Genomic DNA, 26113 nt, shown 5'->3' with positions numbered 1-26113 from the left:
ATGTCTACTAGAAAGACATTATAACCCCTTATAGTGAGATCATGTTAATCCGGATGGAACGTTCAAAGTGAAACTACCCTGTTTAACAAATGTCTGTATTAGCAGGTCATGGGAAACTTCAAAGGAGTAATATACTACTCAAAAGAAGCAACAGAACACCCAATTCTTTCCAGTTACTATAGTTAGGCATGAGAAATTAATAATAGTAATATGAAAGAATTGGGTGTTCCTTAATTTCTTTTGAGTAGTGTATCTTTTTCTATATACAGTGAAGCCTCGTTTATCCAGACACCAATGTTACTCATAAAATCATCCAAATAACTGAATATCCAGACATTTGAACCTATGTATCTCCTGAACAAAAGACATATATACAATGTGCTGTACTGCGATATGTATTGCAATATATTCCAACTTTTTCTTTGTTACAATTTCCATCCAAACAGTGGACTTGGGCATTTACAGATGTTACTGACTGCAGTGTTTCTATCCCATCCTTCACAAGCTTATTAAGGCCAAAATGTTTCAAATATTTCAATCATTCTCAACCATTCTGAACGCGACCAACAACCCTTAAAGGAAACTCCCAAAGTGTTTTGATTTTATCGTAAACACTGGTTCACGAATCTTATCATATCGCAATCCGTAAACCAGTAATCCTGTGTACCCCTACTATCTAGTACGTCTCTATCCCCGGTCTTCATACATCCTACTTACAGTCACTCTGAGTAAACTTGGAGCCTGGCGGCATGCCTCGACAATGCATGATCCCACACCTGTGTGGCATCTCATCCTCGTTTGGGTATTCATTTGCACTGTAATAATCAATTGAGTGCACCACACGCAGGTAGAATATCAGCTTGTCCAAAACCTGAAGAACACAAAGCCAATTGTTGTGAACATACTGTAACCGATATCTCAGTGAAATCTGAGTATTTTTTATTAAAGGACAACAACACCTAGGACGAAAGAAACAATAAAAAACAAAACAATGTTTGTTTGAGCACTCAGCAATATTCCAACAGTAAATAATCAAGTCTGGACCAGACAATCCTGTGATTGACATCATGAGCATCAGACTACGCAAATAGGACACGATAACATGCATCAACCAAGTCAGCGAGACTGACTACCCGATCCTCTTAGTCGCCTCTTATGACAAGCATGGGTAGCTGGAGACCAATTATAAACCAAATCTTCCCGGGTGTAAACAACGTTGAACATTATTTATTCCGTTATGCTGTTTACTTCACACCTCTAAAGATAATTAAAAGCAACTACTGAACATAAACTTCTCAAAAGAAGTTAAGCACCACCGGGCATGACACATCACCTTACCTGTCTGTCATGGCATGACACATTAAAATAGTAACATGAAAGTATGGAGCGCTCCTTAACTTCTTTTAAGTAGTATAGTTGCATCAAGCTTTACATAGGCTTAAGGATACCAGTAAATATTTTTGATCATCACCATGTGGTATTTTCTGAGAAACATCTTCATACCCTACCTTCATCAAACTCTCATCTCTCTCTATCGTCACTTCGGGGTTAGCATCTTTCTCCTTATCCTCAACACTTTCGCCTGGAAAATACATTACCCTGTAAAGCCCCATCAGTTGACCACCTCTTTGGATTGGTTGGTTGGTTGGTTGGTTTGTTGTTTAACGCCGCACTCAGCAATATTTCAGCTATATGACGGCAGTCTGTAAATAATCAGGTCTGGACCAGACAATCCAGTGATTAATACCATGAACATTGATCCACCCAATTGGGATTGATGACATGCATCAACCAAGTCAGCGAGTCTGACCACCCGATCCCGTTTGTCGCCTCTTACGACAAGCATAGTCGCCTTTTACGGCAAGTATGGGTTGCTGAAGACCTTTTCTAACCCGGATCTCCATGGCCACCTCTTTTGAAAGCATCCTCATAATGCATGGCAGTAATATTTAAACTTGCACAGCAATTCTGTGAGCATTGTTTAGCGACATCATTACTGGTCTTCCATACATTGTTTTCAGAGGAAAAGTGTATAAGTTACAACAAACGGCATCTGGATGACAGATTTAGTCCACATGAGCCTTCAGACATTTTATCAGGATTTCAATTGAAAACATTTGGCTGTCATGAAGTACATGACTGCTCGAGTAGTTTGAATGAATGTTCCTTTATTGTCTCAAAGGAGAACTATAATGCTTTTATGCAGTGTTATTTCACTGCAGCTATGCCACACAACCAAGAACAGGTCATACACAGAAGAGATTCACAGTGACTGAGTGAATGTCTTTATCGCCACTTTCAGCAATATTCAAGGTATATCAGTTGTCTGTTCATTATGAAGTCTGGACCAAACAAGTGTACGACGATACAGTATCAACAAAGTTCAACGAGTCTGACCACCCAATCTACTTTAGTCTCCTCGAAAGACAAGCATAGGTTGCAACAATCCTATCGAGGAATCCCAGCAGGGTTTACTATCACAAGAGTGCTGTATGTATGATGGGACACTACCTAGCAGCTCTTCCTCCTCAAAGCTGCCCTCATCTACCAGGTAGTCTGTGATATTCTTCAACACTGGGTTCTTGGACATCTTGAAGATCTGTAATAAGCATATTTTACCACCAGACATTAATACTAGTATATGAATCGATATGCAAACACATTCATTCACTGACCCTCTGTCTTATGTAAAGTGGGGGTGAAATGATACAGTAAGAACACGATATGATACATATCACAATACATAGGCCACGATACAATACATATCGCAAACCGTACGCCAGCAACAGATATTTAATGCCTGTTTCCTAAGGTTCATGGAATGTTTGATTGAAACATTAAAAATGTTTCTTTTTTCGGTTTATGTAGTCTTGAATACGATGTTAAACCTCATTTCACCATATCTCAACTGCATTTTAGGGCATGTGAGAAAATGTACATTAAATATTTGCATGACCAGATTCAATCTGTGCAACCACTACAAGCATATCTACATATATTACCCCCTTTTCTTCATCCTTCTTCTCCTCCTCGTCCTCCCACAGTCGCCACTTGTCATCGAGATTCTGGATAATCTTGGCTGCTATCTTGATGTCATGTTTCACCACCTGTTTGTGTGCCGTCAGTCCTGTCACTGGCCGCACACGTTGTTTCAACTCACGGTTCAAGGTGGCTCCCAGTTCACAGTCACGTAACTGGAACATTGTCCATCATATTACTAGTTTATCATCAATAAGGATGATGTTCAAGTGTAAAGAAACAATGGTTAAAAAACACATTAGTTCAAATAAGAAAATTCTGCTTACATCCTGGATTATCCAGAGTACTCCACCTCCATTCTGTTGTAATAAATACCCCGAACCCATTCACCACTGAAGCTGCGTTTTGAGTAGTTTGAACAACTTGAAGCATAAAATATCCGTCCAGGTAAAAGTTAATTTATAATACTCTTCTGATTTGATCAAACTTATTGCAATTGTGGATGTAGATCTTTGCCAAACTGTCATTCTCGAGATATTTTGGTTATTGATTTCAAACTCATGAGCATGAGAAATTCTGTGCTAAGTAAGAGATATGAGAAATGCCACTTCCTGAATGATGGCATGGTGACTCATGTGTCCTGGGTATTTATCACGATAGATGAGAGACAGGATAAAGGATGCCTTGCTTGACACTTAACAGAAGCATTGTTACCTTGGTGGCAAATGAAATATAAGCAGCTAAAGCCAGAACTTACTCTGATGTTATTGAGATTCCAACATATCTCCTTGATGTTGACATTCTTCTTAAAGGTGACCCAGCCCCGACGGAAGAAGCGACGCTCAGGTTGTGGGTCTTGTAGAGCTACTCTGACAAAGCCAGGATATCTCTTACACACCTGTGAACAAGGCCACAACTCAGATGAAACAGCCCCATAAGAAACGTCACATTAACTTTTCCATACATGAAAATATCAGAATTATGAAGTTTTTATGATTTCTTCACATAGCGAAAAAAATGCACGCCTTTACCTTACAATTCAAGTGTGATTAATGACTTTTTACAGTGAATTCATTATTTAATGAGTTAATTCATATCTTGATGTTTGCTATTAAGGATTTCTCTTGGATCAAGACATTATTTTGCTTAAAAATGATTTCTTCGCCAAGTCAAATATTTATCAAACTCCCAGCAACATTAACATTGTATTCAATGCAATAATGAGAAACTGAGTATTAAAGTCTTCATTGGTCCTGCTTTCAGTGAAATATCATCTTTCCAAAGGTGAAACGTAAGTGATAGATAACCATCATAGTCTGAATCAGGTTGTTTTTTCATGACACTCCCTGCAATACCAATGCCAAATTAACATTAAATATTACACAAAGATCATCAATTAAACATTAACCAGACCCAACCATTCATTGCAAGAACATCTTTGCGAACAAGAAAAGTTGACATATATTGGATGCCGCTACTCACAGCCTCAACTTCCTGCTTGGTGATGGTGGGTGCCAGGTTTCGGAGGAAGACTGACACAGTTTTGTGAAGGGGCTTGGGTCGAGGGTCTTCCTCCTCCAGCTTGTTGCTGTCAATGTCTCGACATTCCTTCGTATCATCATCCTTGATTTCACCATCTGTAGAGATAATGCATGTGCTTGCATAACAGTCTGAGCCAAAATAATCTGAGTGAGTGAGTCTGGTTTTACACTGCTTTTAACAATATTCCAGCAATATCACATCAGGGGACACCAGAACTGCGCTTCATACATAGTACCCATGTCGGTAAACGATCCCAGGGCTTCGGTGAAGAAAGAACACTTTCACCACTACTACCCCCTCAAGTCCTTTGGGCATACTGGCACAAAGTTGGCTCAAAGTAGAGCTGAGTATCGCTTGGTATCTTGCGATACGATTTGTATCATGATACAGACTGGCGATACTTCAGGTATCACAATATACCACATCAAATAGTAAGAAACAATGAAATACAGCTCTGAAACCTCTTTCCTCCTACATTTATTTATTGTTATCTCACAAGCTTTATTAATGAAAACCACAAGAAAAAAAAAAAATTTAAATGAAGGGATGATTATTAAATGTAACAGTTAGTCGGCATGTGCTACAGGTGGCGCTATCTTACTTCTGTCATTACGGGAGGTAACTCCCATACTTCCTGTTCTATTTATAGCATATCACGATCTCACATACTGATTCAAGTATCATGTGCACCTAAGGCTGTGATGATATCGTAGGTATCGGTGAATCGTTACAGCCCTAGCTCTAAGGATCATATTCAGTTGATTTTAGTGTCATAATATGGACTGTTATTAGCTGAGCTTACCAGCCGAACAGGATTATACCAGATTTGGGCATCAGACAAGCAACTAAACTCCCTGACTGCCATATAAAGTCTAAAAAATCTTTAAAATTCAGTATAGCAGATTTTTACACTCACAACGAGAATCATTTAAAAAGAATAAAATCCCCAGATTCCCCTTCATCTGAACATATACATACACTGACAACTTCTACCCTGTCCTGGAAATACTCAAAGACATATGAGTAAATAGGGCTTAATGCTACTCATAGCAATAATCCAGGACTATCACATCAGGGACATCAAGACAACTTCTTCCAGTGTGGAAATCGAACACAGTTCTTCAGTATGAGTTAAAACACTTAACCACCGAGCCAACAGAAAGAATACCAACACTATTTATCCAGCAACATCCAACTCACCATCTTCCTTGACCTTCTTCTCTTGTTTGTCCTCATCCAGACTGTAGATGTCCGTTTCCCCAGCAGGGAGGGGCTCCCCATCATTATCCACCCCTGGGGGCAGAGGCTCATTGTCATCCGATTCTGATTCAGACGAGCTTATTGACCCACTTGAGGAACCGCTTTCATAATTATAATCACTCTTGTCTCTATGGTGCTTCTTGCCAGCCTTCTTTAGTTCCTGAAGTGAGTAATTGGCGATGATGGAAGTTATGTTAATATAGTAGATATTTCTATGTTACTTTTCATGTAGAGAGTGAGAGAGTGAACGCATACTACTTCAGTTATACCATGGTGTGTCAGTTTGAAGTGGGAGCAAAGCCAGAAGTGATGCAGGTCTTTGACAGTTACTACTTTGTTGAAACCCACAAGCTAGAATATAGTACTGACAAAGCAAGAAATAATCGGGTCAAATATCTTGTGAGGGTTAATCATATTTCATCTGTAGTGCTACTCTCTTCTACTTGTTATATAAGAACAAGTCCCATACTGAAAACACTCAGTTATTTTTAGTTTCAAGTCAGCATCATAAGAATCAAATGGAATCCTATGGTGTCCCAAACAATATATGCCACCAAATTTGTACAAAATCCATATGAGTCAAAGAAACTTGGTTAGTACAAATTTAAAATTTGAAATAAAAATCACCAGACATGTTGATTTACTGTTTAAATTGTATTGTTTGTTCTGCTGGGCATCGTTTTACATCCAGGGATTAAGATTACCTTGTGTATTTTCTCGTAAACTAAGCCGGAAACATCAATCAGCTGTACACATGTTTTCTTGGAATCTACCAGTGATTTGGTTACATCTTACCCAATGAAATAACTATAAAGGATTTTGAAGGAAAAATTGTATCTGAAAACTATTTCTTTATCATGAATAATATTAGTAAAATCTAAATATTTTTTACATTTGTATACTTATCCTGCATTACTCCTTAATGCATTCACTGCTTACTTACGACAACTAGAAGGACAGCGCTGCGAAGGTCCTGGGTGAAGAAACAAAGTTGTTGTTCTCAAGTCCCAATCAGTGGCCTTCCGTCGCTGTCCTGTGACCTTGATGACACCTAAGGTCATCTTCACATCACTGCCTGTCGCCCAAGCTCTTAGAAAAACATACTTTTGAGGTTTCTGAAGCCAAAGTGGGGAGGCAAGTCTAACGACGGGTGGGCCTTAAGCGTAGTAATGCAGGATAAGTATACAAATGTAAAAAATATTTAGATTTTACTAAATTTTTTACTTATCCTGCATTACTCCTTAATGCATCTGTATCGGACGGTTTGGAGGTGGGTCAACCTTCAGAATACAGAAACCTCAATAATTCACACCCTGCAATACGACCCCATTGGTCGATAAACCGTGAAGCGGAAAAGTTCAGACAAAAACGCCATTACGGTAGGGTTGTTCAAAAATCAAAAACATTGAACATAGGAATTAAAGAGAAATTCCCTATACACGCTTAGTAATAAAGAAAATAATAGCTATTCAGCTAATTCTTTACTTACTGCGTCATAGAGCCGTCGCTGACAAACAAGATTGTCTAATATTCTTCCACTGGTGGCGACTGAGTGACTGCACATGGAAGTTGACTGGCTCTGTATAGGGCGAGTTCATTATTTGCGTCAGTGGTTGGCAATCTGCAGGATAACAACCAGAGGGCCAAACTTCGAACGTCTTTGACATCCTCGAGAGTCACAACGCGAAGGTTATGACTAACGAAAATATGTGTCGAATCTCCAGAAATATCCTTCCGTGATTGTTCCAAAACCACAATTGCCGTGTTGAGCCCTGGTAAGGCTGACACCTTGAGATCTTGAGGGTAATTCGCTCTCGGCGAGTTCCGTTTGATGATCTCGTAGGCCTGAAGGATTACTGCGCGTAACCATATAGATATGGTGTTTGCGATTATGCGACTAACTTCTGTCGTGGACGAACCACGCCTTGTCTTGGAGCGTCGAATGAAAACTCGAACTGCTCGCACCGAGCCCAGGAGAACTTCACCATGTACGATTCCCACAATAGTCGATATCGGTGGGATGGTGAAGAACGGTCGGGTTGGCCTGGTAGTAGATTTTAGCAATAAAATCCCAGCATAACCCTAGATGTCCTGTTCCGTGCGTCCCATGCTCAAAACGGATCCGGGTTGAGTCGACCACATGTAGTTCGCTCACCCGTACCGCCATTGCTAATGCCAAGAGAAAACCATTGTTTCCTTGGTGAGGTCCAAGCTCCTCACAGCGATAGCCCGTTCGCGGAGCTCTCTATACTATACCGAGAGTGTAACGAAGGTGTCACGCGCTGGGAAGGAGCTTGAAAATGAGGATGCAATGAGGGGCTCGAAGGGGGCCCTCGCAAACCTCGAAGTACCACGTTCAAGTCCCAATCAGGTGGCTGGAACTTGGCCTTCTGATCCTCAAACCTGAATGAGCATAATATGGCCTGTAGTTCCGTGACCTTAATCACACTGTGATTTTCCGGAAACGGCCAACACTAAGATAATTGCAGCCAATTACGTAGTAATGGTGCTACCTTCCAAGTGTTTTTGGGTACGCAATGTAGGAGGTATTCCTCTAGGAATTGTGACGCAATCGTAGGGTCTTGATTCTTTTCTTCCCTGTAAAAAGTCTCAAGTGATCCCCACTTGTCATCGTCGTCTCTGGGAGAGTAACGATGAACTAAAGCTATAGCTTTGCTGCCCGTGTCGAAATAACCCTTCGCACTTAAACGCCTTTTAAAGACGAACCATGCGTGCAGACGTTGGGTGAGGCAATTTTCTGTTGAGGGTGGATGAGTAGGTTGGACCACTGTGAGAGGGGAAGTGAATCGTTTTAGATTTTTCCGAGCTTGACGAACTACCCTCTCGCCGGTTACCATGGTGCGACCAAAGGAGAGATCGAGATACCTTGTCTCCTTGATCCCCTGTAGCACCTTGGAAGTAAAAGTGGTGGCAGAAGAGTTTTAGTTCTTTGCCCTTCCCAAGTGATACTGAACTCGTCCACCGCCCAAGTCTGCGGATCCGGCAACGGGGAGATATACGTCATGAGTTGGTGGCCTAGGCAAGTAATAAACAAGTCAATGTTTGGTTGCCTGAATTCCTGAAGCAGTAACTGGAATGCTTCTGTGAGAAATTTCCACTCAGTGGGAGCCACCCTGTCTGGACGTGATAAAGTATCGGCCAGTATGTTTCTACATCCGGGGATGTGCTGAACTATGAACCTTAGTCACAGCCGATCCACTAGATGGAAGAAATCTGAATGTCCTTAGAAGTGGAGAGTGGGAGTGTGTTGTTCCCCGATTGCACAGGCACCACACCGCAGTGCTGTTGTCTGTGGATATAGCGAGTCGGGCTAACTGTAGTTGATTCTGCCAATGTGATATAGCCAGAATTAAAGCTTCCAACTCCAAGTTGTTTATGTGCCACTTCCATTGTGCGCCGGGCCATAGCCCTGAGCTTATCTGGTCTTGTAAGTGAAGACTCCACCCCTGAAAAGGGACGTCCACAAACAGGTGTGTATTCGGGGAAAATCCGAATAAACAGACTCCGCAGACATTCAGCGCCACAAATTGAGGCTCTAGCTTAGTTGGTAGAGTGATGGCCTTGAGTGGATCCTGACTCCTGATGTAAGGGTTCAGGAAAAAAATTGAATTGGTTGCTGTTGTAAGCGGCCCATGCTAGTTAACTCCTGTGCCGAGGTGATTAACCCTAGCAACACTTGCCACTGGCGAAGTGTGTGTGGTTGGTGTAGAGTAGATGACAAAAGAAGTAGAAACTTGTGCCATCTGTCCCTCGGTACAGATAGGATATCCTGGTCTGTCTTAAACAGGTCTCCTATGAACTGAAGTCAAAAGGAAGGAGAATACTCCCGACTTCGCCTCGTTGATTGTCTATCCCAGTTATTGACATGTGTTGATGATACAGTAGATCGCCCTCCATCTACGACTCGAACCAAGTGTTCGTCACGTGTAGATAGTTATTGGCTTCATTACTCCTGTAAATAGCCATAAGTGTCACTGACATGTCAAATGGGAAATACTACCATTGGTAGTGAACCCCAATGAACTGGACCTGAAAAGTCTACGGTTGGGATGGATAGTCGAGACTGATGAAGAATCAAACGTTCGTTGAACACAGAGATTGTGGATCATTCTCATCTTGTCTGGGTCCTTCATGAGTACCAGGTAGGTGTGAGGATAAAACCCCGGAGTAAAGACTGGGTTGTGAACCCACTCTACAGCTCTTCTTACCAACAGTATGTCTATGTTGGATTTTCCCAATCAAACTGTGGTCAACGGTGGGGTTAACTCTACCCTTATACGGACACCATGATATAGTGCGATAAGTACGAAATCATCCTTGAGACTTGTCTCTGCCACTCCCTTTCTCAGTAAGGGAATGCTGGTCTTCCCTGAGAAACGCGCGTCTAGGCTTATAATTCCCTGACTTGGACTTTCCAAGCTTTTTGGGAACTTGACGTGCGTGTCTGCGATCTGTTCGTTGAACAGGGGAGTAGATGATCAAGGTTGACGTAATAGACTGCCCTTGAAACCAGCATCTCAGTTGGAAACGCTATAAAGTCTTGGGTGTAACGGTAATCACCGTCAGAACGGTCTCAAGATGAATTTTCCTGTGGTCAAACTGACGCTGTAGGAAAAACACCATAGTTTGGAAGTGATCTAATCAGATAGGGTTATCCTCTAATAGATTCTGATCCACTGCAAACATTGACGATATTGGTCGCTTAAATCACGGAGCAAATGTGAGTTTTGGAGAAGGCTTCCTCCAATGACCTCGTGGTGTCCCTCTTATTTACCCTGTTATCAGGGGAAGGCGTTACTGACACGAGATGGTCTGCTTCCCAATCGGGTACATGTGCTAAGCTGATCATGTGCCGGTTACGTAACCGGTACACTGTAAGCCTTGGGCTAACGTCATTGTAGAGACCTTGATTGATACGCAGACGCTGCGCTCAGCGCAGGTCTGGAATGTTGGAACAGCGCTAAGCTGATCGTGCGTCACTGGCGTGATAGGAGCGCTTGGGTATCAGTCAGACGCTGCGCTCGGCGCAGGTCTATGCTGGATATGTTGGAACAGCGCTAAGCTGATCGTGCGTCACTGGCGTGATAGGAGCGCTTGGGTATCAGTCAGACGCTGCGCTCGGCGCAGGTCTATGCTGGATATGTTGGAACAGCGCTAAGCTGATCGTGCGCCGATTGCGTAATAGAAATGCTTTGGTTGTAGTCAAGTGCTGCGCTCGGCGCAGATAAATCAGACACAAAGCTCAAAAGTATTGACTGGATCAAGGCTTGTGTCTAATCTACCCCCATCATAGCATCTCGATACGCTGGTGCTGTCGCCGACGTCACAGATTATCATACATGTATCTGGAAGTGTCCGGCGGCTGAAAAAATAGGAGCAGTTACGATACTCACAAAATCCTCCGGTATTGTTGATTTCGGTGGATGGTGTACTTCTGCAATCACAGTCGTCATAATACCTGCCGATAATAACGGTTGGGTGGTAATGACAGAACCATATGTCATTCGCTATTCTGCGATAGTGACATTCCTCTCGTCTCACGACGGAATAACTGCAAAATATGATTGTGAGTAATCTGCTTTTATATAGTAAACTCGTTGGATTAGAGATTTACATAAAAATTACATTTTGAATTTTGGCGAGCACATCTACGTGCATGCCTATGACCGTGGATAAAGAGCTTTGGGCGATTATTCCACGACAATATGTACACCGAGCAAACATAATTATGTTACGCAATTAAACCATTGAAGAAATGGTACTGGAAGAATGCCGTAGAATTGAACAGTAATCTATCGGCAAAAATACGAATTGCAAGGGTATACAATATTTTTATATACGCAATTCAATGTAAACCAAGGCTATTTACATTTAGAGATTGGAGAGCACATCCGCGCGCAAACCAACCAATCGTGGATGATAATCTTGTAAGGTTTTTTCCACGACAATTAGTAAAATGCTCAAAGGTATGTTACGCAATGAAACCCTTGTTGATGAGATAATACTGGAAGAGTGCCGAAGAATTTGAACACTAATCTATCGGCAAATTTATGAGTTGCAAGGATATACAATATTTTTGTATGCGCAACCCAATGTAAACCAAGGGTATTTATATTTTCATTTAGGGTTTGGAGAGCACATCTGCGCGCAAACCAAACAACGTGGATGATAATCTTTGTAAGATTTTTCCCACGACAATTAATACCACGCTCAATCATAAGTTACACAATTACATATATATATGTATATTCAATGTCTGTACATATAGAGTAGGGAAAGGGCCACCTAAGTTGGATAACTTTTGCCCAATCCCGTTGACCATATATGTCAATAAAATATGTTTAAATTAAACACAATTACGCCATTGTTGATGAGGCGGTACTGGAAGAATGCCATAGAATTGAACAATAATCTATCGGCAAAAACTACGAGTTGCAAGAGTATACAATAGTTCATGTAAATGTCAATGTAAAACCAAAAATACCAACAAAAAACTATTTAATCGCATAAACATAGGTACGCAATAAAAGAATTGTTGATGAAGCGGGACTGGAAGAAAGCCGTAGATTTGATATTAATCTATCGGCAACCATATTTTTAACGAGTTGAAAAAGTATACAATAATTTTAGTATACGCAACTCACTGTTACGCCAAAGCTAGTAATATTTAAGAACATAAGAATATGTTATACATACGTAGCTGAGAATTGTAAACAATATGACTACCTTGGCAGGCAAACGATTGTAACACAATTCAAAATGGCGGCGAACAACAATATTTTGGCGGGAAAAAAGACAAGCGTCTTTTCACGCCTAATTAATTCATATAAAACTACACAACATGGTGAAAGTAATATGAAAAGAATACATCACCCATCGCAGATCAATTTTTAAGATTGTAGACAAACTGAAGGTCTAAAATTAATCCAAAAGGAGAGCTCCGCTTGGACACGTCCTAGCTGTGCTGCGACAAGCAGTGATGTGAAGATGACCTTAGGTGTCATCAAGGTCACAGGACAGCGACGGAAGGCCACTGATTGGGACTTGAGAACAACAACTTTGTTTCTTCACCCAGGACCTTCGCAGCGCTGTCCTTCTAGTTGTCGTAAGTAAGCAGTGAATGCATTAAGGAGTAATGCAGGATAAGTAAAAAATTATTCCAATATCTTGTAATTTCAGTTGCAGCTTTTACTAAATATATTTAAAATAATAATAACCCTAAGCATAGCACTTCAGTGCAGCTGATCGCTATTGCCTGTTATTTTTTTCACATTAAATTTGGTGATGCAAAGTTCCCGCCAAATTAAAAGTCTTCAGTTTCGGGAGTTTCATGTACCTTATCATGTTTTTCTTTTTCTTTCAGTTGCTGGAACTCCTTCGCTTTCTTCTGCAACTCCCGTTGTTCAGCTGTTATGGTCATCTGCAATGGTTTCTGAAAAGCAATTATGCTTAAAAAACTGTCATCTCCCAAGACCCTGGATCCCAATACAGTTACAGTTAACTATTATGAATAGTGTTCTTTGCTGCAGTCAGCATAAAGGCCAGACCCGACCTTTGTGTCTCAAGAAGTTATTTTGAGGTACAGAAGCTTACGACTACCTGATGATATGCAATTGAGATGCAAGGATGTTCTAAACTTGGTCTAAAAGTTATTGCCCAGTTAGTGGAGCGGCTTTTTGACTAAATTGTGCACTTTGAGTTAAAAGCATGACATTTGGTACACAGGTTCTTCATCCCATTACAAGGCGGCCATCTTTAAAATTATTGAACATGTTGCTGGTCCTATAGCCAAAATTATTCAGCTTGTTTAGAGCTGTTAATGTGTCAGATTTCATTATTTTAACTCAAAGATTGTGGGTTATTCCACAATCTCAGATAATTGCTTGACACTTTCTCCGCCATTTTTACCTTAAAATTAACCATTTAACCATTTGTTTTGCACTATTAACATATTCACTCATATCAAAGAAGTAATTGGGTTTCATTGTATTAATTGTGTCAGTTCTTCTCGATAATAGCTGAATTCAGCCATATAATGGCGGCCATCTTGAAAATGGCCTCCATTTTGTTTGGCCCTAGAGCCAAAATATATTACCATGGTGAAAGCTTTTAATGTACCAAGTTTCATGCTTTTAACTCAAAGTGCACAATATGGCCCTTTTGTGACACTTAGCTGTAAACCCATCCTGGTACTACCCGACTCTTGGATACAATGATTTTTCAAGATAAATTGTCTGAACAGTGTCTGTACATAAACAGTTGGGGGGGGGGGGGGGGGGGGGACAGCTATTATCAACAAAAATGAAGCATTAAATAAACAATCATTACAAAATGCATAAAAGGCATAGAAGCACAAAATCATTCAACCTAATCAGTAATAGTTACTCACATGCAAACTTATGGATGAAGAGGCAACACAAAAAGACACAAAACAAATTAAAACAAAAGTTGACCCAACAAAACACTGAATATCGAGATTTTCTTGTTTGTTTTTAATGTCTCACTCAGTAATATTCCAGCTACATGACAGCGGTCTGTAAATAATCGAGTCTGGACTGGACAATCCAGTGATTGACATCATGAGCTTTAATGAACATAATAGGATATGGTGACATGCATCAACTGAGCCAGCAAGTCTGACCACCAGATCATGTTAGTCACCTCTTATGAGAATTCTAACCCACAACCTTCACATGTCGAATGTCAAGAAAACTATGCACCACAATGCATTTGAAGAGTGCTTAGAGTTACCAACCCTTACCAGATAGTCTAAGGTGGTGAGGTGAAATGCAGTTTTACATTGTGTTAAAAACTATTTCACTCATACAGCGATGCGTATGCACATGTGTGTAACGGTGACTTGTACTAGTCCAGACTTAGGCTTTATAGTGCAAGCACACTGAGATACCATGCTGCAAATTAACATGGACACCCTACTCAGGGCACACACTGACTCCCTCTCCGGCCAGTTCTTGATTTAGCCCCTTAATGCCAAGCACTATGCAGGGTAACAACAAGTACTATCTCTTAATGTCATTTTGTATGACGAGGCCAGGGCCTCCACCACCGACCTTCCATTCTTCAGGAACCAGGAAACACAACCATCCACTCCCCATCTATTATACACACTTCTTTCGCAGACACAACCATCCACTACCCCTGTATTATACTCACCTCTTTCGCAGGTTCTGCTGATGACTCCTCCTTCTTCACTTCTTCCTCAATCTTCTCTGGAGGTGGTGCCTTCTTCTTCTTCTCCTCTTCAGGGCTACTACAATGACAAACAGGCCTGAAATACCTACACATCCACAAGGGCTTACACCAAGCATTAAGATATGAATAATCAATGCAACTAGGACCGACAAACAGACCTGAAATACCTACACATCCACAAGGGCTTACACCAAGCATTAAGATATGAATAATCAATGCAACTAGGACCGACAAACAGACCTGAAATACCTACACATCCACAAGGGCTTACACCAAGCATTAAGATATGAATAATCAATGCAACTAGGACCGACAAACAGACCTGAAATACCTACACATCCACAAGGGCTTACACCAAGCATTAAGATATGAATAATCAATGCAACTAGGACCGACAAACAGTTATTCCTTGTAGGTTCTCAGATATGCTCTACATAATCTTTTGCATTTTGGATTGTTAATTTTGTTTTGCAATTTGTATGGCCATCCTAAATTTATCTGTAAACAAATACACTTTGTTAAGTCCCATAAGAAACATCCTTCCAGTTTTATCACCCCTTGGCTTCTCATGTATATGGAAAATATTCAATATATCATGATCATTATTTCCCTGTGACAACCTGGCTTCTCTTAACATCTCATTCATATAATCTAAAGCTAATCACAATGGTCCAGCTTTATTTCTTTTTCAGATTCAAGTACAGTAACAATTGACAGAGTTACCTTTTCTCCACCGGATGGGACTCGGAGTTGTTTCTGCTGCGAGGCACCTCCTCCTCCTTCTCTGGCTGGTCAAGAATGGTCAAGTCAAAATCAGATCCTCCCTCCATTTTGATGACAGCTGAGAACAACAGTAATTGTCATATAATTCTTCTCCATGTTCTCCAGGAAGAGAAGAGATTGTTACATCAAAAACAACATTTAGTTACCAACAAGCTAACATGTATCCCTGCAAATTTTACTGACTTTGGACTTGTTCGAAACTGCAAAGGTAATGAGCACTTAATGTTCTATCAAAATCACAGGCTGTGCCAACCTCTTTAGTGAGCCACCCATAGAGAGCTCCTTTCCATAAGCATACAAACATAGTACATTATCATATGTGCTCCACTGGGTTATCACCAGTTCAGATGATAGCAAATCACACAAATTGTATTTCAGTTACAGAACAGCATCAAAACACTGTTCAACTTCAGTTACATTGGTGCCTTTCCAGCAGATCAGGAATTCTTAAAGAAAATGCTTTAGATACTGTGACACAATGAAACAGTTCAGCACTGGATTCCGCTGGATTCAGCTGGATAATGGTGTAAGGATCTACACTGAAACGTCACGTTATGCAACAAACCCCGAAGTTGTTATCCACAAAACTGTAACTTTTATAACAATAAAAAATGTATATTCATAATACTTATCCTATCTCACACTATGCACTTCTCTTTTGATCCTAAGTGGAATGTGCCTAAATAAAGGCTTCCACCTATAAAAAAATCATCCGAACACACCCAACAACACATGCCCAAAGAAGTGGTGAGTGGAACAGAATTGATCGCAGCCAGATACGTTGCTAAGGAAGAACCCTATAGCTTACGTGATGACCGGAGATGAAGAACGTATTCGGCACTTTGTTGTGGAGAAGCAGTAGTGGGTGTAGAAATCTTACACATGTGGCAGTATTCCTCAAAAGCCTTCCACCAATGGTCGTATAGTGACTTGGTTGATCGATGAGCCTCAGAAATGGTCTTGGCTACCCTTTTACAGTAACCCATGGCAACAAGGGATTCCTGTATATGTGCCTGACGCACAGATTGAGGGTTTCGGGCAATGGGTGGAAGAGCTGAGAGTGAGGTTGAAGAAGAAGATTGACGCTTAGGGGTAAATGATGAAATCTTCTGTGGGCGAGTTGGATGAGTGTGGAGAACCAACTCCATGTTGGCCAACGACAAAAGCAGTGTGAGGTTACTAGTGGCATGGTCTTCTGCAGGACCCAAGGTAGAACACTGGTTGGGAGAAAGGCGTAAGCGTGTAGGCCCTCCCATAAGATTGCTAATGTGTTGTAATCTTAAGCCTGAGGATCGGGGATGGGAGACATGAACCGGGAAGTGTATTATTTGGCAAAATTGCAGAGGGGACAACTAAAGATGATAGTTGTCTGCGGCTGAAGTACTTTTAGGAAGCTGGAGTTTATACGCAATTCAACTCAAAACCATAAACAGATCTGCAGTGAGGAAGAAGCAGGGGAGGCATGACAATCAATTAAATCCCTCTTTGGCAACGGATCCACAAGAGAAGTAGATGGGACGGTCCATGTCGTAGGCTGCAGAGAGTACATGACGGAAGTTACTGTATCCATAGGAAGACCTGGGCCCCATTCCTCAAAGCAATCTTAGCTCTAAAGTGATCATAAGTCCCATACTTTAACAGGCTTAGGCTTACGATTATTGTAGCGCTAAGATCACTTTGAGGAACGAGGCCCTGACTGAGGGAGGCACACTGACGTCACACCTTGTAAAAGCTACTGAAGTTGCTGCGCCGGGATGGAGGTTAAATCATTAGGATTCCATGATTTAGGAAGTATCTGTGTGGAAGACTAGTGTCACTGAAGGATCTGGTACAGTCACGGTAGACGGACATTGAACCTGAGGAGGAGACGGGGAACTTGAGCGGCGTAAGGAAGGAAGAGTGTCATCATATGAAGCAGGGTTCCAGTAAACATCTGGTCGTTGATGATGATAATCATCAGAGCGAGAACGATCATGAAGGTGAGTCAGGATGACTAGAACAAGAGGAACTGGCTAAGTGAGATGAGTGTCCATTAAAGTCGGTATAAAATTCATCTTCCGAACTGATATGTGAAGTGTATCTCCATGAGAGATGATGGGTAGACTGTTTCCCTGATCGTTGATACTTGGAATAATGCTCAGTGGAAGAAGGTCAATCCATGGAGGTTCATCAAACCCCGGGGGAACGTCAATCCTTAGAGTTACATCGCATCTCTGAGATATGTCGTGCCTTAGAGGTGCGGTGATACTTAGAGGTGTGTCTATCCTGTGAGGTATGTCGAACCTTGGAAGTGTGCTGCTTCCAAGAGGAGTTCCAATCTTAAGATGTTCGCCAAAACTTAGAAGTAAGAGGTCCGGTCATTGGAGGTATGGCGAGTCTGAGTAGATTGCCGATCCCGTGATCGGTGAACCCTAGATTTCCCATCCCAATCTTGAGTTCATCAAACCTTAGATGATTGTTGATTTGAGTTCCATGATAGAATTCTGGAAGAAAAAAATCAGCCGAATGCCGAGGCTTCACAAGCTGAACCCCGGATACACTGTTGTCATCAACAGCAATCTCATTAAAATCAGATCTTAGTCGCCCATCGCTAAACAAAGATCTGCGGACATCCCATTACGGGTCACGTCAGAACAACCTTTCATCCAACCAATCAGAGCGTCGCTTACCAGATTATGAAAGTGACGGACGGTATGTGTTTTCTTATCATGCAACCTCAAAATATTTAACAGAGGGTATTCCGAACGATAGTTACGGTTTTTATGATTATATCCATACAAACTTGACCATCTATAAGCCATTCCAGAATGTTCTTATAATCAGTTTAAAATTTTTAATCGAGAATATGTCAAAATATGTTTCGAAGCGTAGTCGCCAGTTTGAAACTAGTGTTGTAAAGCTCGAGAAAGCTGCCTTCTGATTGGCTAATGTCGATTTCTTGTCAGTCATTTCATTGGTCGGTCAAAGTTCGCGAATGGTCGTTTTGACGTGACCCGTTATGGGATATCCTCAGATCTTTGTTTAGCGGTAGCAAAAACTAAGATCTAATTTTAATGAGATTGTCATCAACAGAAGCGCGGAGTTTGACGAAATCCTCAATCGTCGAGGGTGCTCTTGCTCCAACATTTATGGTGGGAAATTACTGAAGGATTCATCAGGTCAAATCCATGCACTGACACAGCACACAGATGTGCTACAGCGCCCACAACAGTCTGAACAAACATCATGAGGTCAGATGGAGAGAAGATCTGACTGCAAGTAAGACACGTGGGACGAAGCATTGACTTCCGTCCAAAATGACAAAAACGGGGAAGAAGGCTAAGACTGGAAAAACTGAAAAGGGAGAATTGTATAAAGAGAAAAAAATGGATTCCCTTGGAGTTCACCACACCATGGCAATTAGAAAGAGAATGAGTTGGTGATGCAAACAGTCTACCTGTGTCAATGTCAATGTCAGTGTCTATATAACTAGTCAATGTATGTAAAAGCCCATTACAACCATCTTACCTGCATCTAGCACTTTAATGATGTCTTCTGTGTTATCAATGTCCAGCATGATGCTTTCTAAACGATCTTGCTGCATCAGTTCAGTGAAAACCCTCAACCTTTTCAACAAAGCCATTCTGACTTCATCTTGACGCTTCTCACATTCTTCAGGATGGTATTTCAGTTTGAACCTATCAAGTAAAACAAACCAGAAATAAAACACTGTACATGAGTCCATTAAGCCTTTCACATTCCTTCCTTTGAGAAAAAGCCTCAAGTAACCCAATTACTCTTACAGACAACTGTGAACATTGCAAAATCTGTGTTTCTAAAATCAAAATGGTGATCCTTAGTGACACATTGAAATCTGTAATATTGAAGCTATTCCTAAAAAATCACATATAATTAAATACATTTCAACATAACATCAGTTTCTAAGGTTCCCAAGTGCTTCATCCGAATAGCAACACCTATTTATTCAAGAATTCATTAGCTGAAGGATCACTTTTTGGTCTTCAATAAGATGAAGTTAATCGATTATTCTCTTCAACACATGTTCAAATGAAACATAATTATTGTAAAACTAATGCTCCTTTAGAAATTTGTTCGTCAATCAACATAGATCAAAACATGACTTATGGACATAATCTGAAAAAGAACATTAGCTTAACGTCAAGCATTATGCCTTTACAGATGATCAATCGCAAAGTCTTCATACTTAATAGAACACATCATTGTATAGGCATAACATTGTGTTAACAAAAATATACATGTTGGTGATTCACCTGCAACAGAAGCCATCGTATTTACCAGAAATTACCTGCTTGCAACGTAGACACCACCATACACTGGTGATTCCCGGGAATGTAATATTTCGGTCACAATATTTCCGATGACATATTTTCACGAACCTTACACTATGCCTAACACTTTCATCAACTAAAGACTGCATTGTGCGCAGTACCCTAAGCTAAATCCATGCTCCGGTGAAAGGGTTCTTGTGATTGGCTATCTCATTTTCATAGCAGGCCAGTGATAGGTCATTGCATTATTCACCATAGCAACCCAGCTCCTTTATAGGGGGTGAAAAAGTAAGTTAATATAATAAGTAAAGGGAATCAGGCAGCATATATGTGGGTTTACTGAATTCGCGAACATGGACAATAAAAGCAACCCAAATTTTGAATGTACATGAAATATGAAATAGTGATCATGCTCTGATTTATATCAATAAACCTGATCCCCTTTACAAACATAAAATAAACAATATTCTTACAAATTGAACAATCTTCTAAGTGATTTTTCAAAGAGATTACACAAACAAATTCATAGCATTACCATTTGCTTCGATATGCATCAATGTTCATTTATGAATACAACTTCGACAGATTTCAACAGTTATCAACTACATATAGGATAACATAATCCAGGTGTGTGATATATCCCTTGGATTGTCACCATCATTGTCTCATGTAATATAACAGATTGAAATAGCAATTTAGGAATTTTTCTAGAAATTCATCCAAAACCTTTACTCAAATGAAACTTTTCTTCCAACCACAAAATGCATTTTGTACAGTCAATATATCAATCTCAATTATTCATATAATTGATAAAATAATGCAAGGACTCATATTTAGTTTCGAGTCGAAGGTTGACCAGACACCCAAAGCTACATACCATTCCTCTTCTTTGTGGGCAAGAAAGAACTCATTAATCTGAATTTTCTTGAAATCCTGTTTGTATTCATTATATTTCTTGATAGCATCTTGGTCATTAATGTTATCATCTTGCTGTGTGAGGTACTGCTTGAACGTCATCATCGAGGGCTGGGTCGGGTAGTCCACATCCATTCTGCAAACAGTAAAACATCAAACTTTCTTCTTTGTTTGTTGTTGAAACGCCACACTCAACAATATTCAAGCTATGTGACTGTGGTCTGTAAATAATCGGGTCTGGACCAGACAATCCACAGATTGACATCATGAGCATCGATTTACACAAGTAGGATATGATGACATGCATCAACCAAGTCAGCAAGCCTGATCACCAATCTTGTTAGTAGCCTCTTATGACAAGCATGGGTTGTTGAAGACCAATTCTAACCCGGATCCTCCCACGTCAAAATATCAATGAAGTTTTTAACAGGCTCCAAACCAAAACATCAACAAGGTTTCAAACCATGCTGTCATCATGAAGTCCAAACCTGTCTCCTTGCATCATACTTTTGTTAGACCAGAAACAAGTATGTCACAAGTGTTAATCTGTAGTTCGGATGGACAGATTACATAATTTTGCGAGTTTAAGTTCCCAAGTTCCTCAATGAAACATAAGTTTGTATGACACTGTGTACAAGAAGGTAACTTTGATGCAACAGGCAAAAACTTCCAACTCATCAATGAAAACAAAAGAGTGAGTGAGTGAGTTGGGTTTAACGCCGCTTTTAACATTATTCCAGTTATATCACGGCGTGTCAGCTTAATGTGGGAGGAAAGCCCCAAGTGATGCAGGTCTCAGACGTTTACCACTTCGGTGAAACCCACGAGCACGGGTATGGTGCTGACAAACCTAGAAACATAATTGGGGCGAACCGGGATTCGAACCCACAATCATAGGTTTCTGGCGTGCCCAAGGGAAGCAAATCTGCACAGCAAATGGCGGCGCCTTAGACAACTGGGCCACCCGTGCCCCCTGAAAATAAAGGATATACCAGGAGCAAATAGTGAGTGATATTATTTATGTTGTGTTATGTGTTGTGGTATAACTCGTTCACATTCTAGTCAATGTTTGAGTAAGTGTGGGAGTAAATATGGTTTTATGCCGCTTACAGCAATATTCCAGCAATATCATGGCGGGGGACACCAGAAATGGGCTTCACACATTGTACCCATGCTGGGAATCGAACCCAGGTCTTCCGCATGACAAGCAAATGCTTTAACCACTAGGCTACCCGACTGCCCCAGTCCATGTTTGATAATATTCTTGTCACGTTTGTGACTTGTCTCTGACCAACAAAAGTCACAGACAACAACAATGACCAATCAAAAGATGAACCTTTGTTTATCCAAGCCTGTTATCCCTGTACTTTCCTTGCAGATAACACTTTCATGCATATGTACTGTTTTGGTCCTTGTATGCAAATAGCTACAGACGTTTCATGTGAATACTTGAGACAGAGAAAATACAGACATTTTTAGGTATAGTATGAATATGATCCAGATAAATTTATCTGGAAGACGAACAAGTCTTGCACACCATTAGGTCAAAGCATGACTCTTATGCATTATTTTTTAACTGTCATGCAATATGCAACATGTAACTAACATTCTGATTGGTCCTACAGTGACAGAAACTAGTCCTTGTGATGATAACCTATAGTAAAACCCTCAATAATGGCAAATTTCTTCTAGTCCTTATGATACCTTAACTATTGGGCAGTTTGGCAAGGACTAGTTCCAATTTCTAACACTGTCCTATTACTGACCTTCCCTGGTTGGGTACATTGCCGAAGCCTCCCTGCTGCTGTGGCGGACCTTGGATGCTTGCGATTTCTGGGCCAGGTCCCCAGGTGCCTTCATGGTGTGGGTGGCCCCCTCCACCATGCATTGGCCCTCCTCCGTAAGGCATGTCATAGTGGCTTCCATACCCTCCGCCTCCGCCCCCACCCCCTCCTCCTCCGCCTCCTCCCCCTCCCCCACCACCTCCGCCTCCTCCATCCCTGACAATGTAGACATGGGTCATAAACAGGAAAGGAATACATTTCAGATTTCTTTTTTGGATAGATGATAGATAATTACATAAATCAACACATAACATGTCCTTAAACTAGTATTCTGAGGTTGGAGGATGATTTCTATGTTTACTCCATATAGGTTTTTTCTGGGTTTTTTATTCAGTGGCTTATTATATGGTGACAAACCCATAAGTCCAGACCCAACTAGTTCTGACATAATCTTCTGTCGATTATTTAGGGGAATGGCTAAATACATAAAGGGACATTACTCTGTACCCAGGATTCCTTTATTCGGAGAACAGTAAAAATGTCTGGATAGACGGGGTGTCACTGTATATATATATACTACTCACAAGAAGTTAAAGAACACCCACAATTGGAAGGCTGTGTTTTGCAATGACCACCAGCCATGACAGAATAACTATAGTCATATGAACAAATTGGGTGTTCTTTAACTTCTTTTGAGTAGCATATATATATTGTAAGTCACACATGGAAGAAGTATTTGAAAAGTTCTACAAGGTGCAGATTAATGCACCCAATACAACATTTGGAATACTGGTAATATTTATCAACTTCATATCACAATACGACATATCACAGGCAGCTGTTAACATGGTTAAGGCCAGATTTTTCTTCTTTGGATTGTGGACTTTTTTTAAGAAAAATCCTGGATGGTAGTTGGGGAAACTAACATAAAAAGAGATTTCAATCAAAAACAAAAAGTACATTTCAGGTCTTTTTTTTCACTTTCAATTTATTGCAGATTGTGGATTTAACTAAACCAATTAAAAAAATCACATTGAGAGAAAGTACCAATGTCTATGACAGTGTTAACAATTAATGGGGTCCCTAGGGTCCTTGAGGTTTGGTTCTATAGTAGTGACCCTCAATCTGTACACTTTCACATAAGAGTTATGACAAAGATCCCTTGACTTGCGTTCTTAATTTCAAACAATGTAAGGAGAGAGAAAAATACATTCTGACATATTCTGAAGTGGTTACTCTGTCAGTATTAGCCAACTGTAGTCACAAACAGGTTTATTTACCAGTCTCTCCGCATACGCTTAGCATGGGGAGGGCTCATGTCATGACGTGTTGGGCTGAACCTCTCTCTTCGACGAGGCTCATAATCTCGCCCATATGGATCACGTCTGTTGTCACGGTTACTTCTACTGCTCCATGCATCACGTGATCGGCCACCAGAACCTCGTCTAAAATTATGAGATTAATAATTACATTATGATCACTAAAATAATCAAGTGTTTGAAACCAGTGGACAAAAGTATCAGTGTATGATGACACACAAGCAGAAACCTCACAACCAAGAGGAAATCATTCCATCTAACTGTGCAACCTTGTAACATCAGGCACAAGTGAAAAAAGGCCACATGTCAAAAGAGCCAGAGAGACCCGAGTCAACACAGCCACACTAAAAAGTCAAAAGGGTCACACTACAAATTCAAAGGGCCACATGAAAAAGTACAAACATAAAAAACAAAAAGTGTTAGTTTCCATTTGTTGGCTAATTTTATTTCATTAATCAAAAGAGTTAACAAAATGTACAATAAACTTTGATCAACAATGAAACCTGTGTGTGTTGTCTTTACTAAGTTTTGTAATACATACTTCGATTCCGTGTTGATTGACCTATCAGCGATAGAAACTAACAGTTTTAGTCACTAGTCCTTATTATGATATTACATAACAAAGCCATAAAAAAGGGCAAATTTCTACTAGCCCTTATGATACCTTAACTATTCACCAGTTCATCAAGGACAACAGGACTAGAGTCAATTTCAAACGCTGCCTTTGATCATTAGTGACACTTGTGTATGTTGTCATGACTAAGATTTTGTAATAAGACTTTGCTGCTGTTTAGAAGTGTGTCCCTTTTGCAAACATCCCCTAATCAATAAGCATGTTTATATTCTATACCATCCTGATGTATATGACTGGTTCGTTGGAAATTATTCTCTCCTAGATTCCCCAGTTAGAATGTCATAACAATGTAAACATTTGTCCATTGAAGAAACGTGAGATCATTAGTCTCACCTGTCATGGTCCCAGTTCTCTCTTCTTCGATCATCTCGACGATCATAATCATTTCTCTCCCGTCGAAATTTGTCTCTTCCTTTCCTTCGTGTATCATATTCATCCTCACTGTCACCCATCTTATACCCTGGAAGAAGAAACTTGTCATTTCAAGAGTGATCCAAACTAATGGAACAAGAGTCATCAGAAAATCACAATCCCCCTGACCACACAATAGCAAAAGTCACTTCAGACAATGGTTAATACATGTACAAGGATTAGAAGAAAAATCATTCAGTCTTTAAGTTATGCTCGGAAAGAGGAAATATTGAAGGACATACAATCTAGATGATGATGAACACACACACACACCAACAGCCTATATGGTGGGGGTTAGGGGTGATGGTAAAAATGTGTATTTCTGAAAACGTCCAGTTGTACCTTCTTGCATACCGGGGTAAGCACGTTTGTACACAATACATTAAATATTCTCTTGGGGTATTATGCAAACATAAGTTGGCAGGAAATGGCATCGATCATGAACAAAAGTATTTCATTGAGAACAGGGATGAAAGGGGTTTCAGTGCCTGACCTGGGACAAGAGATTTTGTGCACAGTGGCTAACAATTTGACCATTTATGTTTATATTGTTGGCAGTCAACAAACTGTTGATTTAATCGCATTGTTGTTTACAATTTACCGGACAGTGTGTTGTACTGATATGATTAAAACTGGCCGCAGAATTCACGAAAATTATTTCATATCCGCCAGGATGACGCCAAACCTTTCCGTAAGAGGGCGCTTTGATCTCTATAGTCTGTTCTCGGCTAATCTGCTAATATCCCGCTATGATAGTGTGTGTTCAGGCCAGTGAGCTGGTCATGGGCATGGTGAGAATCCCAAGCCAGGCTGTAAAAATAGGGCTAGAATTTACTTTTAAACTCAAAGCCACAATCAATATTTTTTTCGGAGGACAGGGGGGTTACATTGTGTGATTTGGTAATTTTCGCGTTTTGTAACCAACTAGGTTAGTAACATATATAGTAATTGCACACTTCTGCA

General features: G+C 40.5%; 1 protein-coding gene across 4 annotated transcripts in view; it reads right to left on the bottom strand.

Moving 5' to 3' along the window:
- The window catches only part of LOC124147389 (serrate RNA effector molecule homolog), a 32868-nt gene extending 7005 nt beyond the window's left edge, over positions 1-25863 (bottom strand). For 2 of the 4 annotated variants that reach the window (XM_046518090.2, XM_046518092.2), the window contains exons 1-16: positions 25752-25863; positions 25073-25199; positions 24067-24231; positions 22769-23002; positions 20965-21138; positions 19306-19475; positions 15739-15856; positions 14977-15073; positions 13139-13234; positions 5722-5941; positions 4462-4616; positions 3737-3877; positions 3003-3194; positions 2512-2599; positions 1509-1582; positions 718-871 (exon numbers count right to left, since the gene is read on the bottom strand). In XM_046518090.2, the coding sequence (XP_046374046.1) occupies positions 718-871; positions 1509-1582; positions 2512-2599; positions 3003-3194; positions 3737-3877; positions 4462-4616; positions 5722-5941; positions 13139-13234; positions 14977-15073; positions 15739-15856; positions 19306-19475; positions 20965-21138; positions 22769-23002; positions 24067-24231; positions 25073-25191 (2197 nt within the window). In that variant the 5' untranslated portion in view covers positions 25192-25199; positions 25752-25863. The remainder of the gene's footprint in view (positions 1-717; positions 872-1508; positions 1583-2511; positions 2600-3002; positions 3195-3736; positions 3878-4461; positions 4617-5721; positions 5942-13138; positions 13235-14976; positions 15074-15738; positions 15857-19305; positions 19476-20964; positions 21139-22768; positions 23003-24066; positions 24232-25072; positions 25200-25751) is intronic. The other 2 variants (XM_046518091.2, XM_048380927.1) reach the window with 2 other exon arrangements.
- Positions 25864-26113: the final 250 nt, after the last annotated feature.

This window comes from Haliotis rufescens, unplaced genomic scaffold (genome assembly GCF_023055435.1).
Source record: "Haliotis rufescens isolate VD_foot unplaced genomic scaffold, xgHalRufe1.0.p SCAF_1, whole genome shotgun sequence".
Classification (NCBI taxonomy): Eukaryota; Metazoa; Mollusca; class Gastropoda; order Lepetellida; family Haliotidae; genus Haliotis; species Haliotis rufescens.
Note: the sequence above shows the minus strand (reverse complement) of the source record. Positions and strands in the feature narration are given on the sequence as shown.